At 30.4% G+C, this 16,694-nt stretch overlaps 1 protein-coding gene across 2 annotated transcripts in view; it reads right to left on the bottom strand.

Annotated features, from left to right (window-relative positions):
• Nucleotides 1-16,694, bottom strand: part of LOC123260954 (insulin-like growth factor 2 mRNA-binding protein 2) — a 158,912-nt gene that overhangs the window by 94,605 nt on the left and 47,613 nt on the right. The window contains exon 1 of one of the 2 annotated variants that reach the window (XM_044722361.1): nucleotides 1,987-2,452. The exons of the other annotated variant lie outside the window; for it this stretch is intronic. Within the exon in view, the coding sequence (XP_044578296.1) occupies nucleotides 1,987-2,161 (175 nt within the window). The 5' untranslated portion in view covers nucleotides 2,162-2,452. Of the gene's footprint in view, nucleotides 1-1,986; nucleotides 2,453-16,694 lie in introns of those variants that run through there. 2 annotated transcript variants of the gene reach the window in all.

Raw genomic sequence — 16,694 nt, 5'->3', positions numbered from 1 at the left:
TATTTAAGAGTATGTAATATATTTACTCCAATTCGTTCTGTTCTTTGTACTTTTAGTCAGTAGTTTACCTGAGAATTATTTTGTCCACTTTGTTATTGTATATGTTTCATCGTCACCGTTTTTGGAGTTTTATATTACGCGTGACAAACATGTATAGTATTCAATGTCATGAGTACTCGGTCACCACGCCTGTCGCTCTGTCTCTGTCCGATTACACGACGGAACCGTGTTACATATATATTTTACTTGCACATCATCTGTGTATGTATATATAAAATCCCTTTCCATTTATTTACGATATTCCTGCTAACTGTGTCGAAATAATTTTAGGGCCACGCCACACAATAGTTTCACGCATAAAAATTATTTTTGTTAATATTAATGTAAATTGACCTGTTACATTCTCTAGCACGTAACCTTGACCGTGTATCTTAACGTATATCATAAATAACTTGAAGATAAAACTAGAAAAATTTTAACCGTTTACTTAGCTTTACTGTTACATTTTTTTTTTAAATAATAATTTTTATCTATCAGTATAACTTTATCAGAATCTAAAAAATATATTTAAGCATTTCAAGTATTAACATAGAAGATTTCAATCAAATCGGTTAATATTATACATATCTATATTTTTTTTTATCCGTTGAACATGAAAAAATGTTTACTTAGGATTATCACACGATAATCAACGTATCGTTACGAAAACTGGTGATTGTCAATGTTAAATCATTAAGTTATTTTTATTTTCTCTCTCGCTCGACTAATTTCATCACTATTCACGCTTATCTCTGCGCGGTAAAACGAGCGTGACCTTGAGAATAGAAACGAGCATAGTAGTTGCCGCCATTTTGATCATGCGTGTTGCTCTCACCACGTGGCCGGCCTGTGTGCGACTATACTACTTTATATTTACTCGTGAATTCGTAATCGATATACAAAAAAAAATAAAATACAATTTACTAATAATTTTTGTACATAAATTATTATTTTTTTTATCGTTAATTTGTTATATTTTCAGATAAATTCAAGTCAAATAAATTGGAGTACACTTATAATTTATATTAGGACTAGTGTTAGTATAAAACCGAGTCTGTTTGGATGAATTGTTTAAGCTAAGAAAGAAACGACAAACGGCTGTCTTATTTTCGGCGGAAATGTTCTCGAGGCCATGCAAAAGGGGTTCTCAAAGTAAATGGAGCTATGTTAATGTTGAGGTATTATATATGTGCCTCTACATTTTATTTAACTCACTACATACATGTATTTCAATAAAAATGCACACCATCTAAGCGTCAAAGGATTGTTAAATTCAAGTATTCTTTCTGCGAGTATTGGTATGTCAATGTAAATTTCCAACCACGCACGTAAAACCTCAATGTGTTTTATTTTGTTACAATGTATCATCTTCTATTTCAGTTTGATAAATTGATTATATATAATTATTATAAAAATGTGGAAAATTCACTTCATCAAATTCAAATTAGGTATAATTTTATAAATTAGCGACTTGCGATGCCGGTCAAAAAATAAATTTAGCATATGTTGCATTGTACGTCATGTCATGAACCCTGTATTTAATAAGTATAGCTCGTGTAATAATTACAGTTGGTACCTAGCCTGAAAATAACTAAAAATGATACAAATGCAGTATAAAATAAGCGCACATCTTTTCCTTGCATTAAATTAAATTCAATTGAATTATGCTGAAAGAGACCAGTCGTCCTACCAAGCACGAGTTGATCGACTCGATGATTTGGCAATAATAATTAACTTTGTTTCCTGAAAGCATTAGATAAAAAGCAGAAGCAGCATAAAAATTAAATAAGCGTCATCCTCTTCTTTAGTTAAAAATTCTCTGAAAGCAATTAAAAAGCATAAAAATTAAAGCAGTAAGCAAATTAAAAGCTTATAAAATTTATAAAGCGATTGGTTAATAATTAATAATGTGATATAATAATATTAATAAATGTAATTAGGACTTACCATTGAGTTTATCGATAGCGCGATCAGCAGTGGATTGGTCATTGCAATCAACAAAGGCATAACCCCCGCGCTTAACAAGAATAGTCGTGCACGACAAATTGTGATCTTGGAATAACTGCCTGAGGCCAGGTTCGTTGCATTCCGAGGGCAAATTACCCACATAGAGTTTCGACATGGTAGTCGGGGTGGTCTGCTGGACCTGGGGCTGCTTTTTCGACGCAATGGTGCCGGTTTTTCCGAGTTTATCCTCGGACACGTGGATTACTGAAGACAAACGTGACGTTGTTGTAAACGATGTCGTGGTGACCGTGTTTTATTATTATCTTATTCGCCACTCGTCTTATCTTCTTCTTTTTCTTTTTCTTGCTATTCTCCACAGTACAGTCGTATCGCCTCCTTATTCACATTCGCCGCAACTTCTTCACCTTGTAGCCACGCTCGCGTAGATACAAACTTATAACCACCACGATATTTAGGAGAGTAAATATTAGATATTAGGGAATAGTCACTGAAGTCCGGAGCTTGCAAATAAAAGGCGATCTTGTTTTTTTTTTTTTTTTTTACTTTTTCCTTATTATGAATAACCAACGTACTTGATTTTATATTACTTTAAATACTATCATTTATCAACACGATAAAGTTTTACTTATTACTGAGTATAAGGCCGCAGTACATTAATATTAATAATTAATAATATCACTTTCAGACGTGAGTCGTAACGCTGATTAGTTTCGTCGCTTTATCTTGATGTCAACAAAATAACACGTAAGATTTATTCAATTATCGACATGAACTTGGTAACGAGTAAATAATGTCGTATAGATTTGCTTTTGTCTTTTCCCGAATCTTTTTCTCTTTGATATTCTCTCTCTCTCTCTCTCTCTCTCTCTCTCTCTCTCTCTCTCTTTCTCTCTCCCCCTCTGTTACCTTTCTCTCGCGGTCTCTGTTCTTTTTTTTTAATTTTTTTTTCCGACAACTTTTTTGATATTTTTAAAAAATTTTCGGTCGTAATTTCCGTAGCGATATTTCGATTTTCCCGCGCACTTATATCGTGACTCGCGACCGATGAATTGATCCACGGGTTGTGTTTATTCACTAATACAGTAAGGGACTAACTAAGCGCGCGAAAAATGAAATCGAGGATGTTTTTAATAGAGAGAGGTCTTTGTGCAAACAAACTCGAAAGCGGAGAACGAAAACGTGGAAAGAACGTCGAGAACGAAGAACCGCTAAAGACTCAGAGTCGTGGAGCAGTACACCCTGGACTCTCCTTCCAGCTCTTCTGGCTCGAGTACGGTTGCCTCGTGTAAGCTAGCTCAGACTCTAGTAAAACACGATACGATGCGAACTCGTTTTTTTTTTTTTTTTTTTTTTCGTTCACCGACGACACTACGCTGAACAGCGTGAAATCCGCAAGTCCGCATCACTCATTGGCCATTGGTACACCACGTGGGCACCTCCCCCCCTCCCCCGATTCCCGCCTATGTGCCCCATTGGTAGAATTTCGCATGCCGGTTTTGCACTAAAACCACGATGCTGCTGTTGCTGTTGCTGCTGCTAGTCGCATATATTTTTATATCATTTACCTCCGAGGACGTACACACTCCTCGAGGAGAGTCTGTTGCGTCCTAGCGGGCGCGCAAGCGCTCCCCAACTCAATACAACTAAACTACTCTTAGATTGCTCTATACCTTTGCAAAAATCTACCGGGTGTTTTTAGCAGGAGCTAGTTCATACAATTTGCTTCCACATGCTTCTATTCTATAACATATAACATTGCTAGTCCAATCTATTTTTAACGGCTTTTTTTCAAGTCAAGTCTAAACTATTCCTAGATTTTTTTCTTATTTTAATTATCGTACCACCATTAAAAATTTTTTTCATTACAAATTAATTTTTTATTTTTTTCATTGAAACTTCAAAGATAATTCAGCTATTGATTTTTCGAATTTTTTTGTCATTTTGATTATAATTGCATTTAATAAAACATTCCTTAAGTATTTTAATTTTTTATTGCAAGTTAGACAGGAGTGAAGTAAAATTTTAAGAAAAAAAAATTTCAATGACTATCACTTTTGATAATTTTTATCAGAAAAAATGATTATTTTTATAATAGACGTTCGATAATTTTTGAGAAATTTATGAGTAATTTGATTATTATATAACTAATGTAATGATGTAAAAAATGCACTTAAAAATTTTTTCTGTACAATTTTTCATTTTTTTTTTTTTATTGCGACCGGCCAGATCAAATTTATCATACTTATAAAGAACTTTTTGCTAAAAATTGCAAAATTTATAACTAATAATAAAATTAAAATGTAACAACTGTGATTTGTATTGAAAAAAAAGTTTTTTTTAACTTAAAACAGTGATTGAGTACATTGGAAATTGTATTGGCAAAACTATTGAATTTTTCACTTTACTTGTTGATCACAACATAAATTTCTGTTGTGTCGTAATCTAAAATTTTTACGCTTTTGTCTAAAAAAATTGAAAAATTCGCTTACTGCTGAACAACGTTTACGTCAACTAGAAGAACCTTCAAGTCAGTGCAAAGCAGCTATATTAGTTATTAAGAAATTAATAAAACTCTACAGTAAAAATACAATAAATATGGATGACTATTAAAAAATTTTTGGTTTTTTTAAATCTTAAAAATCAATCAACTATGAAATACAAATCTTGGTAAACTTTGACAGTTGTTTCAATACTGATAAATTTATTAGTTATTCTTGTTGTTTAGATTACAAGTTTGAAATTTACAAGAGGTTCTCATCGATCTTGTATTTCAATGTACCTTTTGACTTTCCTTCAACATTTCTGGTTTTTATTACTTTTAAATGATCTGACATTTGACGTCCCTCCTTTTAGTTAGTTCGTCCACTTTTCTTCCAAGCAGCGTCACTTTGATTTCTTTACCGCAATCATAAACTCTAATAGGTTTCAAATTATTCGATTAACATTTAAATTCACTGAGTGTTGGATCGAATTACGATTATTTGATCACTTACAGAGCACAATGCAACTATCCAGAGGGTAGTTTAAAATTTTTAGAAACAATATTAAAATAAAATAAAAATAAAAATTACCACAGATTTTTTATTACAATTTCAAAAAACAAGTGGATACTCACTTCCCAAAACTTTAAATTGTTTGCATTGTAAATATTTCTAAATTTTTTTGACTCAAGAAATCTCTTCTTTTATGGAGAACTCTTTCTTCCTGTATCAGTTTGAGGTGAATCATGGACATCAAGGCAGTGTAAAGATGAAAAGCTGAATTTTTAATGTGTTGTTAATCGATATTAGATACGCATAAAATAATTGTTGAAAAAAAAATCTGATGAAGAATTTTTGTACAATTAATTACTAACAATCGAATTTTTAACATGCAGTCTACAGTAAATGATAACCAAACAAATTTATTTTAAATTATCTCACCAAACCTACTTAAGATAAGAAAACGAAAAATTTTTATTCATGTAAATCGCTTCTTGTAAATTATTTAAAAATTTAAAAACATAATGTGAAGAAAGGTTTCGTTAACATCTTAATAGAAAAAATTTTTATTTACAAAATAACCATGAGTAAAAGTGAGCTATCGATAGTTCGTGAGAAAGACAGCACTAGCGAGTGAGAAGGAAAATAGCACAAACTATATGTAGTGTCCGAACCACATCAATAACTTGTTGATGTAAAATGACGACTGCTTCATTTCATATTATGAATTAGATTTTTCCGCTGCCAAAAAGGATAAAATATTTGCTTTGCATTACTTCATTCAGGCGTTGTAAAAAAAAAAACATTATTTTCTTATTAAAATTTAAAAATTTAGTATTGAAAAAGAAATAAAACCTCTATAAAATTTTCAGGATATTATAAGATTGTTTCAATGCATTATATAAAAATAATTAAGCCAAAAATTTAATGATAACCTTCAATTTTTACAATTTCTTGAATTACAAAGTTCTGCAAATTTACGATTTTTTTCAAAATATTTTTTTTCTGTCACCCTAAATATCCTTTTTTTTTTGATCAAATTCAGGCCGATTCCTATAACTACAATAATTTTCGAGATATTAAAAAAATACGCTTGAAAAAAAAAAGTGAAATTTCGAGTTTTATGTAACTTTTGAAAAAAATTTGTTTGCCAAAAATTGAACGCCTCATAGCGTGAAGCACGTGAGGTAGTGCTCTACTCTCGCCTTACCAAAATCAAGCAATTTTCTGAAGTAAAAATGTGTCTATTTTATTCATATTGCACACGGAGAAAAAAATTTTGCTATAGGAACTCTACAGTAGTTAGTTAGTTGTAAAAAGTTCCAGTAGGTTAACGTTTTCTTATGGTAACAATACCGTTTGGCTCCTGCAACTCTACATCGTTGAGCTCTGAGAGCTAAACGCTATTTACCTCTCACAACTCTACAGGATCGTTCTTAGACTATAACAAATTTTTGGCAGTCTGATTAATATTTTTTTTTACAATTTAGCATTGATAATTTAATAAATAAATGCGACAGAACGAATTTATATTGCCAACAATAATTGTATATGACAAATAAGAATAGTATTATAATAGAAATAAAATAATAATAGAACTTATATTACAAATAAAAATTATTTGTAAAATAAAAATATGGTCGTCACAAAATTATCTTATTTTCTTGATTATATTAATAAATATTGGACACAAAATCACTACCGTATATGCACAAGAAAATATAAATAAACGAAAACAAATTTTATTTTGTGTTAAATGGGGTCTTTTGAATGTATTCCGATAATTTATTACTTATCACAATATATTCAACTGATAAATTTAATTAACAGTCACTGCAAATGAACCTTGAAAAACGACAAATACAAAACTGCTCTAACGAAATTCAATTTGACAAAAAAAAAAACCTATTTCCTTAAATAAACAAACTGGAAACTTAATTGTCCTCATATATTTTTAATAATATGGATGAGTAACAAAATAATTCTGTTTGTCATTTTAGAAGGTTATGAAATATGTCAGCGCACTCCACTACTGCGCAACGTAGAGCGCTCCCAACTATACCGTTTGGCTCTGAGAACAATCCCGTAGAGCTCTGAGAGCTCAACAACATTGAGTTATCAGAACTAAATAACATTATGTTACTGTAACTCTACAACGAATAGTAAACTGTGTATAGTTGTGGTAACTCTACAATTAGGTTACCAGAACGAAATTTTTTTCCGTGTGCAACTCTACATCGTTGAGCTCTGAGAGCTAAACGTTATTTACCTCTCACAACTCTACAGGATCGTTCTGAGACTATAACAAATTTTTGGCAGTCTGATTAATAATTTTTTTACGATTTAGCATTGATAATTTAATAAATAAATGCGACTAGAACGAATTTATATTGCCAACAATAATTGTATATGACAAATAAGAATAGTATTATAATAGAAATAAAATAATAATAGAACTTATATTACAAATAAAAATTATTTGTAAAATAAAAAATACGGTCGTCACAAAATTATCTTATTTTCTTGATTATATTAATAAATATTGGACATAAAATCACTACCGTATATGCACAAGAAAATATAAATAAACGAAAACAAATTTTATTTTTGTGTTAAATGGGGTCTTTTGAGTGTATTCCGATAATTTATTACTTATCACAATATATTCAACTGATAAATTTAATTAACAGTCACTGCAAATGAACCTTGAAAAACGACAAATACAAAACTGCTCTAACGAAATTCAATTTGACAAAAAAAAAAACCTATTTCCTTAAATAAACAAACTGGAAACTTAATTGTCCTCATATATTTTTAATAATATGGATGAGTAACAAAATAATTCTGTTTGTCATTTTAGAAGGTTATGAAATATGTCAGCGCACTCCACTACTGCGCAACGTAGAGCGCTCCCAACTATACCGTTTGGCTCTGAAAACAATCCCGTAGAGCTCTCAGAGCTCAACAACATTGAGTTATCAGAACTAAATAACATTTTGTTACTGTAACTCTACAACGAACAGTAAACTGTGTATAGTTGTGGTAACTCTACAGTTAGGTTACCAGAACGAAATTTTTTTTTCCGTGCATTTATGAAATAATGTAAATACGCATGTGTCAAGAAAAAAACACTCATTTTAACGAATTTGATATTTTTAAGGTAGTACTTTCCCAACCTATAGTTTATGCTACTGCTGTCTTTGTCACTCGCTAGTGCCGCCTCTCTTACAGGCTATTGCTCACTTACTTCCACTTTATTTGTTTACTTTACTAGTTTATTAATGATTTCTCAAAAACTATGTGGTAGGGAATTCCAGAATTTTTTAGGGTAATTATACATGTATTAATCTAAGTGATATTAGTTTTTCGTGAAATTCTTAAAATTTCTTCAATACAAAAATAATAAAACTTCGCGGTTTTCTCTCTCTTCTCCCATACCACCTGTGTAAAAATGTCATTTTCAATTTCAATTATCTTCAGTTAGACGTGGTAAATCGTCTCTAAATTTTATCAGCGTATGTATTATGTATTTAAATACTTCTATACGGAGTTTGGGAGATTTCTTGAATTTTTGCTTTTTGTCTGTATGCACGGATTCGGAACGATTACGCCCTCAAAACTTACCAAGATTATTAACTTAACATGCCGAGATTATTTTTTTTTGTTACCTTCAGAATTACAAAGCATAGTTATCTATTGCAAATGGCTATAAAATTCGGTGTCATTTAGTTATAATTAATAAAAAACTTAAAACAATTGAGTAGTTTCTGGTATATATATATATATATATATATATAAATAGAGACTAGCCTTAAGCAACGCATTGGTGCTCAGTCATCTGTTCAGTAGTGCACTTGTGTCCTATTTTTTTTCATCTGAGATGAAAATAACGCGCAATATTTGAATTTATAATCATTTTTTCTTCAAAATTAAATGAACGTTATCAGACGTGCACTTTTGGAGTTTCCAAACTTTTTTCTCCTCTTGGCAGGATTTAGTTGTATGATAAAACAAAACTTCTGACAGAAATTCATGTAAATCGAAAAGGGTCGATTCCAACCATTGGTCGATTTTGAAATACAATTTTAATTTGAAAATTATATTTTTTAATGATCTAGAACGTAAACCTTTTTTCAATAAGCAAATTGAAAGAAAAACAAATAATTGTCAATTATTGATGTATTTTTAAATAAAGTAAACGAATACTCCAAGAGCTCGACAACCTATAAACATTCAATTACTCTATCTCTTAGCTTACAACCCTATGTTACATTTGAAAACACTAATTTTTTAACAGCTGTCGTAAAATACTCTTGCATTTACGATTAACCGAAAAGTTATAATTGTTTACGTTTAGTCTCTCGTTCTGATCTTCCAGAAGGAAGATTAAATCAAATAAGCAGTTGTTGCAGCAATCAAAAGATTTAATCTAAACGAGAATACAGAAAGTTGCAAGATTAATTAAGCAGATAGTTTTTCAATTACTTCCAAAAAAAAAAAGTGAAAAATTATTTTGTTTTTGAAAAATTGTATTATCAAGAGTTAATAAACTATTCCATTTTTTGCTAAATAAATTTCATGGAATTAAACCTCAATACTATTTTTTTATGTGTAAATTATGATTATAGTATAGGAAAAAACTTTGGAAAATCTAAAAGTGCATGCCTCATACACTGAAAAAAAAGTTTTCTACTCGACACCATCTACTGTATAGTAACGAGTGTATCGTTACGGGTACAATCCGTACAGCTACGAGTAGCAGTCTGATTAGTGCCATTCACGATATTATTGCTACCGGTAATATACAGTTTTCCTAACCTCACTCTTCTCCAGATAGCAACGTGTGGATCGTGATGGTAGCAATATCGTATCGTGCAGAGCAGAAAACTTTTTTTTAGTGTAAGGGTTCTACGTCATTATATCCTCGAGCCACTATATCCGTACAATTAAATCCTTGGAACACTATAATCGGAAAAATATGACAACAATCAATCAATATTAATATCAAGACATTGTATTATATTACGTTTTTAATTTTATTTATCATATCACATAATTCAAAATAAAATATACACATCTCATATAGTATATTACACCCCTTGGGAAGGAAAATAAGAAAAGCCTAAGATCACATGTAACAAACATGTGATCTGAAGTTTTCTTTTTTACTTCCTAAAGGCTGTATACTATTTTTTTGTCCGACGAAGGCGGAAAGCGGCAACTTTGTTTAGCGCAGTGGGACGAAAGTTGCCACTTTCCGCCCGGAGGGCAAAAAAAATAATCATAAATATAAATGAACATAATTAATTATTAGAATTATGAATAGGCATAGGTAATTAGTTATAATTTTAATGATTTCTGAATCAAGAGATAATATTTTAAAAGTATTTAAAAAATTATATTATTTTTAGAAATGAAACTTTATTACTAGTGTTGTGAAGTTAGCACCCTGCGAATATAAAGAGTATGAACCGTGCTGAAAGGGTAACTGGGCAACCCAAACTTCACATGATAAAGTTTATGCACTGTAAAAAAAACCGGGGTAAGTCCAAAGCGGTGTAGGTGTTAAAATTTGCGGTGTTAAATTCCAACACCGAAAGCAGTGTTAAAATAACACCGCTGCCGGTGTAAATATTTTTTTCCCGTGTTAAAGCAGTGTTAAAATATTTTTTGATGTTGAAGATATTTTACTCTGTGAATATTTTTATTTACTAAATTACTACTATTGGACAGTTTATTTATTAATTCATAAAACTATTAATTATTGAAATGGTAGGTGTAAAATTGTATAATTTTTAAACAAAGTCCGTATTACATAGGTAACAATTTAAATAACTACAAACCGAAATTAAAATTTGTTCTGGATGATACTCATAGACTTTTTATATTTTTTTATGTCATACATTTTTTTCTTAACTTTTATAGGCACAATTTTGTTTATTCCAGTAAAAATCATAAAAATTACACCGGCCCACCAAAAAAAGTGGTCTGTACTTTTGACCGGACCTACCTATCCTTATGTATTTTAACGTGCTGAATCCGAATCTGAAGTCAGTTTTGCCCGTACACCCTCAAAATTATGAGTGAAATGCAAAAAACCTCAAAAAAAGGCAAAAAATTGCGAAAAACTGCAATCATCGTTCTCTTCATTCTACTTACACATCATTTTTTATAGATTTTAAAATTTTGTGAATGTTTCGATTCTAAGATCATATTTCATCCATTAAAATGCACCCGAGTCATTAAGAATCGGGATTAAAATATTTTTTCTCATATTTAAAATTACAATTTTCTCGATTTTTTTTTTTGATTTTAAAACGTCAATGGGACAAGAAAACTTCAGATTCAAATTCAGTGGAACAAAGTACATAAAAATCATACTCAATCTGAATCCTAAAAATTTTTTTCATCTCGATAATTTCGATTTATCATGATTTCTTGCCTTTTTTTTTTTTTTTAAGGTTTTTTGCAATTTTTTCAAATTTTGACGGATCAAGGGGCTATTCAACGTTTAGATTTAGATTCAGTGAATTGACGTACATAAAAATCGTACTTGATCTGGGTTCACATTTACTTATTCATCGCTGTGATTGCAGATTTTGCAATTTTTTGGGTTTTTTTTTTGCATTTTACTTATAATTTTGAGGGTGTGCGGACAAAACTGACTTCAGATTTGGATTTAGCGCGTCAAAATACATAAAGATAGATAGGTCTGGTTAAAAGTACAGACCACTTTTTTTTTGTGGGCCAGTATAATGAATACTACTTTAATATATTTTCTATTTATTTTTTTAATTTAAAAACTAAATTTCATTATTTTTTATAGATTTTATTATCTTGATATTTTAAATAGACTGTTTACTCCACTTTTACACTGGTATTACTCCGTTTTACACCGATTTAACACCGGTATTTTAACACCGGAAAAGTTACGCTGGTGTTATTTTATTTTAATACCGCGCGGTGTTAAAATAAGTCCATTTTTAACACCGCTCTTTTTACAGTGTAAGAATGAAAAACATTTTCAGGCTGCCTTCACCCTGCCTTTCAATTTTTCTACTGAGGGTTTCGCCCCCTAACCCCCATCAGAATTCCACCCTTGGACCCCGTCTCTTTTCCGCCTGCTCTCACCCTGCCTTATTACTCATCATCATCATGGCACGAATATAATGTCGCAGATATACTGTCGCTCGGATATAATGCCGAGGATTTATTGTTGCGCGGATATAATGTCGCGGATATAATAACCTCGGATCTTATGGTATGTTACCCTCATAAGGTTTAGTTAATTTTTAAGAAAAAAATAAATTGTGTTGCTGATTTTCATAATCAAAAGAAAAAAATATATTTTTGATAGCTTATACTTATACCAAATCAGAAACATTATAAAAAGCACACATAAAATATATGTGTTATATACATCATACAACAAATTGTGCTTTAATTTGATTTTAAATATTATGCGGTATTTTTATTTCAAATTGTAAAAATACGGCGCATGCGCACCATTAAACAGATGACAGAACGCCCATGACTGACTTAAGGCGAATCTTCATTTACGTATACATAGATAAATCGAAGACCAGTTGATTTAATTTTGTTATTAATTGTAAATGAACAATGTCGAATTCTCAAGCTTCTAAAAGAAATAAAAAAATGGTTCTGATACCTCAATTTTTCGTGCATTTTTGTGTTCACACAAACGGATCCATACATATAATACATTTACTAGCCTCCATGGAAAATTTTTTTTAATCAGATTTTTTTTTATATTTAACAGAATACATGCTCTCTAAACATGAATTAGTGAAAATTCACTAGAATAAGTGAATATTCACTAATTCTAAGTGCCAATCGAACCACTTTAAAAGGTTCGATTGGCACTTAGAAAAAGTGAATATTCACTTATTCCAGTGAATTTTCACTAATTCATGTTTAGAGAGTGTTTTTTAGCAATAAAAATTGTGTTATTTATAGTAGTTTTCATTATGTGCATGTACTCATAACGTCATATAAGTTTAATATGAATGTAAAAGAGGTATTTAAAAATCAAAAAATTGCTTGACGTTCAATAGTGGAAAGTAAAGCACTACCTTAACTATCGCCGCGTTATGAAGTGTACAATATCAGATACGAATTCAAAAAATATTACATACAGTAGCGCTCAAAAGTATTTTGAGAAATATATTTAATGGTTTAATTAAAAATAAATATGAAACACAATAATCATTCATTTAATTTTTTAGCAGCTTTTGAATAATCTACAGAATAGTGTCAAAGTGGTCCTTGTTTGTAACAAAAGAAAGTTTAATTTTTAAAATATTAGGAAAATGGTTGTTCAAAAGTATTTTGACATTGTTGAAAAAAACTAACGCATAATGTTGTCAAAATACTTTTGAGCGCTACTGTATATAATAACAAAACAAACTTTCGGCTATGAAAATGAATTATTTCCAAAAGTCAAGAAGTTTTTGTTTTCATCGTGATTTTTAAAAATCCTGTTTTCATTAGAATTCCATCTTTTTGAGGTGCTAGGAAGCTCTCCTGATTATTTTTACTATGGTATCCTTATGTCTCCGTGTGTGCGGAAATAATATTTTCACGAAAATGTTTTTCTGGAATAACTTCTGAGCTATTGTATCGATAATTTTCAAAATCATATTAGCTCTTCTATACTAAAAAATAATAGTTTAAAAAAACTAAAAAACACGCTTTTTATAAAAAACCAAGCTAAAAAATAGAAAATAAATTTTAATAAATATAAATTAATAATAGTGTAAATAAGAAAAAAATGTTTTATTGTAAAAAAGCGTGGAGTGCATGGTGTCAATAGTAATAAATATTTCATTGACAGATATGAGAAGAAAGATTATCATTTCGATAGTATCTTAAAAAGCACGCCACGCTTTTTAAAAAATAACACATTTTTTTCTTATTTACACTATTATTAATTTATATTTATTAAAATTTTTAATACTATTCAAATTTATTTTCTATTTTTTAGATTGATTTTTTATAAAAAGCGTGTATTTTAGTTTTTTGAAAATATTATTTATTTTTTACTTTTTAGTTTGATTTATCTATAAAAGTGTGTTTTTTTAAACTATTATTTGTTTTGTTGAATTAAAATTCTCTTTGATATTCGAAAATTTGTTAATATTACATAAATCGGTTAAAGATAATTGATTGGAATTCAAAATTAACATCAATTCCTGCCTTATCGGCTATAGATAAAATTTATATAAATTAACAAAAATCTTATTTTGCAAATTAAATAATGGAATAATCTTATCAAATTAGTGTATTGTCATCGGTTCTCGATAAATCTGCAAAGTTTGAAGGAAATCTGACCGTTTAAAACGGGTTAAAATCGCGCCTAAAGGAGTCGGTTATAAACAAACATACATACATACAGGTGAAGCCAATAAAAAGCGTGTAAAAAAAAAGACGCCGAATTTTTTATACCACGTCGAAAACGATTGATCTGTTTGAAAAATATCGTGAACAAAAAATTTGCCGGAAAGTGTTTTTTCGATACAACTACTGAACTTTTGAGTTCGAAAATGTATAAAAATTGTATTTGTAAACTTGAAGAGCCTAAAACTTTGTAATAAATAAATTTTCGAAATCAAATCAAGAGAAAAGTTCCAGCGCATCAATTTTACAACAAAATAGCTTAGATCCTTTTATTACTCATATAGTTTTGTGGCAATCGTAGGCCATAATTTTCCCCTCGTCAGTTTTATGCACGACTATTCATCGTTGCTCACATATGTGTTATATATTTGTGCGTGGCAGGCACTTTTAAGCAGTGAGGGTATTGCCTACCCTAGAAGGGAAAATGCTAAGAAAATTATAGGATAGTCCCAGCTGCTGCATTCTCCTCTAATCGGCTTTATTTTACATTAATTAATCTCATACATTATCATCATCCACAGATTCGGTAGAATCTGGCGCCAAGTTCCGTTCAAATCCGTTGTGAACGGAGCGCCAGACTACCGACTATGTTTACTGTAAGCAGAATGGTTTTTTCAGGTTACGAAATTTTATTTAATTCTACGGTACTCTTTTTACCCAATTTGTTTATCGTAACAGTAATTCATAATTTATTCCACCGTATTAATTAATTATATTCACTTATAACAATTTATTTACTTGAAATTATTAAATTTTATCAGCACATACTATAGCTCGCTCACAAATTTCGATCCTGACTTTTTTTTGATGGAGAAAGGTCAGCGCCACAGACTATATAAAATAAAAATGTGTAGTAATCCTCCTATAAATACGCAACTACAGTTAAAAAAAGTAATTCACAGCTTACATTTACGGCCGCCAGGGTGGACTGGAATTATATCTACATAAACTGTAGCTTCAAGGGGATAGTTTGCAGTAAAAAATGCTGCCAACGCGAGATTTAAGTTGGTACCAATTGTAAATTTTCATTATAATTACAAAAAATACTAAAATCCGAACAAAAACAGTTTCACTGTAAAAAAATCGCGCCTAGTCCACGTTCATAAGACTATTAGGAAAAAAAAAATTTTTAACTTCCCGCTAAGAAAATCGAAGATTTTCAAAAATCGGGAAGTTATTGTTTTCACCCCGTTTTGCAAAAATCGAGTTTTCATCAGATCTCGACGTTTGAAGATCATAGGAAGCTTCCCTGACTATCCCCGCGAGGTTGTCACGGTGTCTGTATGTATGTATGTGTGTGTGTGTGTGTGTGTGTGTGTGTGAAAGTATGTGAACCGCTTATAACTTTTGAACGGCTTGACCGATTTCATCGCGGTTGGTGCCATTCGAAAGAGCTTGACCAAACTTAGATTTTGAAAACTATTTGGACCGATTCAGATCAATAGATTTTGAGAAATCTTAAAAAAACTGAAAAAAAAATTTTTTTCAAATGTGGTTTTTTTGGAATAACTTTTAAACGGTTTAAAGGTTCATTTCCAAAAACTAATCAGCTTTTAACCTTAAAAAACCACGTCGATCGCCACCAGTCCGGTCAAAATCGGTTGATTCATTCGAGAGATATCGTGAACGAAAGAAAACCGAAAAAAGTGTTTTTTCGGAATAACTCCAAAATTCCTAGCGCGATCAATTCAAAATTTGAGATTCTTTGTGAGGCTTGAAAAACTGCGTCGAATGATTCTAACCGCGTAAAAATCGGTTTATTCATTCAAAAGTTATTGTGGTTTAAAAATTCAAAAAATAGTGTCTTATCAAATCTCTATCAGACTTTTGAGTTCGAAGAGCTTTAAAGGATAGGAAAGCAATCTCTTCGAGCTCAGAGAGCTCAAAATAACCCATAAATTGTATTTTTGAGCTCGAAGAGCTCAAAAACGTCATTGGTGCAATTTTAAGCGCCTAAGTATGGAATTAGCGGGAAGTTGCAGGGATGGCCTTCAGGGTCAACCGTTTGTCTAATTTTTTTTTCTTTACAAAAAGATACAAAATAAAAAAATAAAAAAATCCAAGTAACCGATATGATTGTTTATGATTTTCGGAAATTAAAAAAAATCTTATTGTAAATTTAAAAATTAAAAAAAAATTTTAGAACGTACTTGGTGTGCGTCATTGTGTATTTTAATTTTTTTAAAGTCCTAGTAAATAGATTTTACGAATTTCATTAAAAGTAAAATATTTTGCAACCACGCACACTAAATACGTTCTAAAATTTTTTTTTTAGTTTTTAAATTTACA

This window comes from Cotesia glomerata, linkage group LG3 (assembly GCF_020080835.1).
Source record: "Cotesia glomerata isolate CgM1 linkage group LG3, MPM_Cglom_v2.3, whole genome shotgun sequence".
In the NCBI taxonomy this organism is placed as follows: Eukaryota; Metazoa; Arthropoda; class Insecta; order Hymenoptera; family Braconidae; genus Cotesia; species Cotesia glomerata.
Note: the sequence above shows the minus strand (reverse complement) of the source record. Positions and strands in the feature narration are given on the sequence as shown.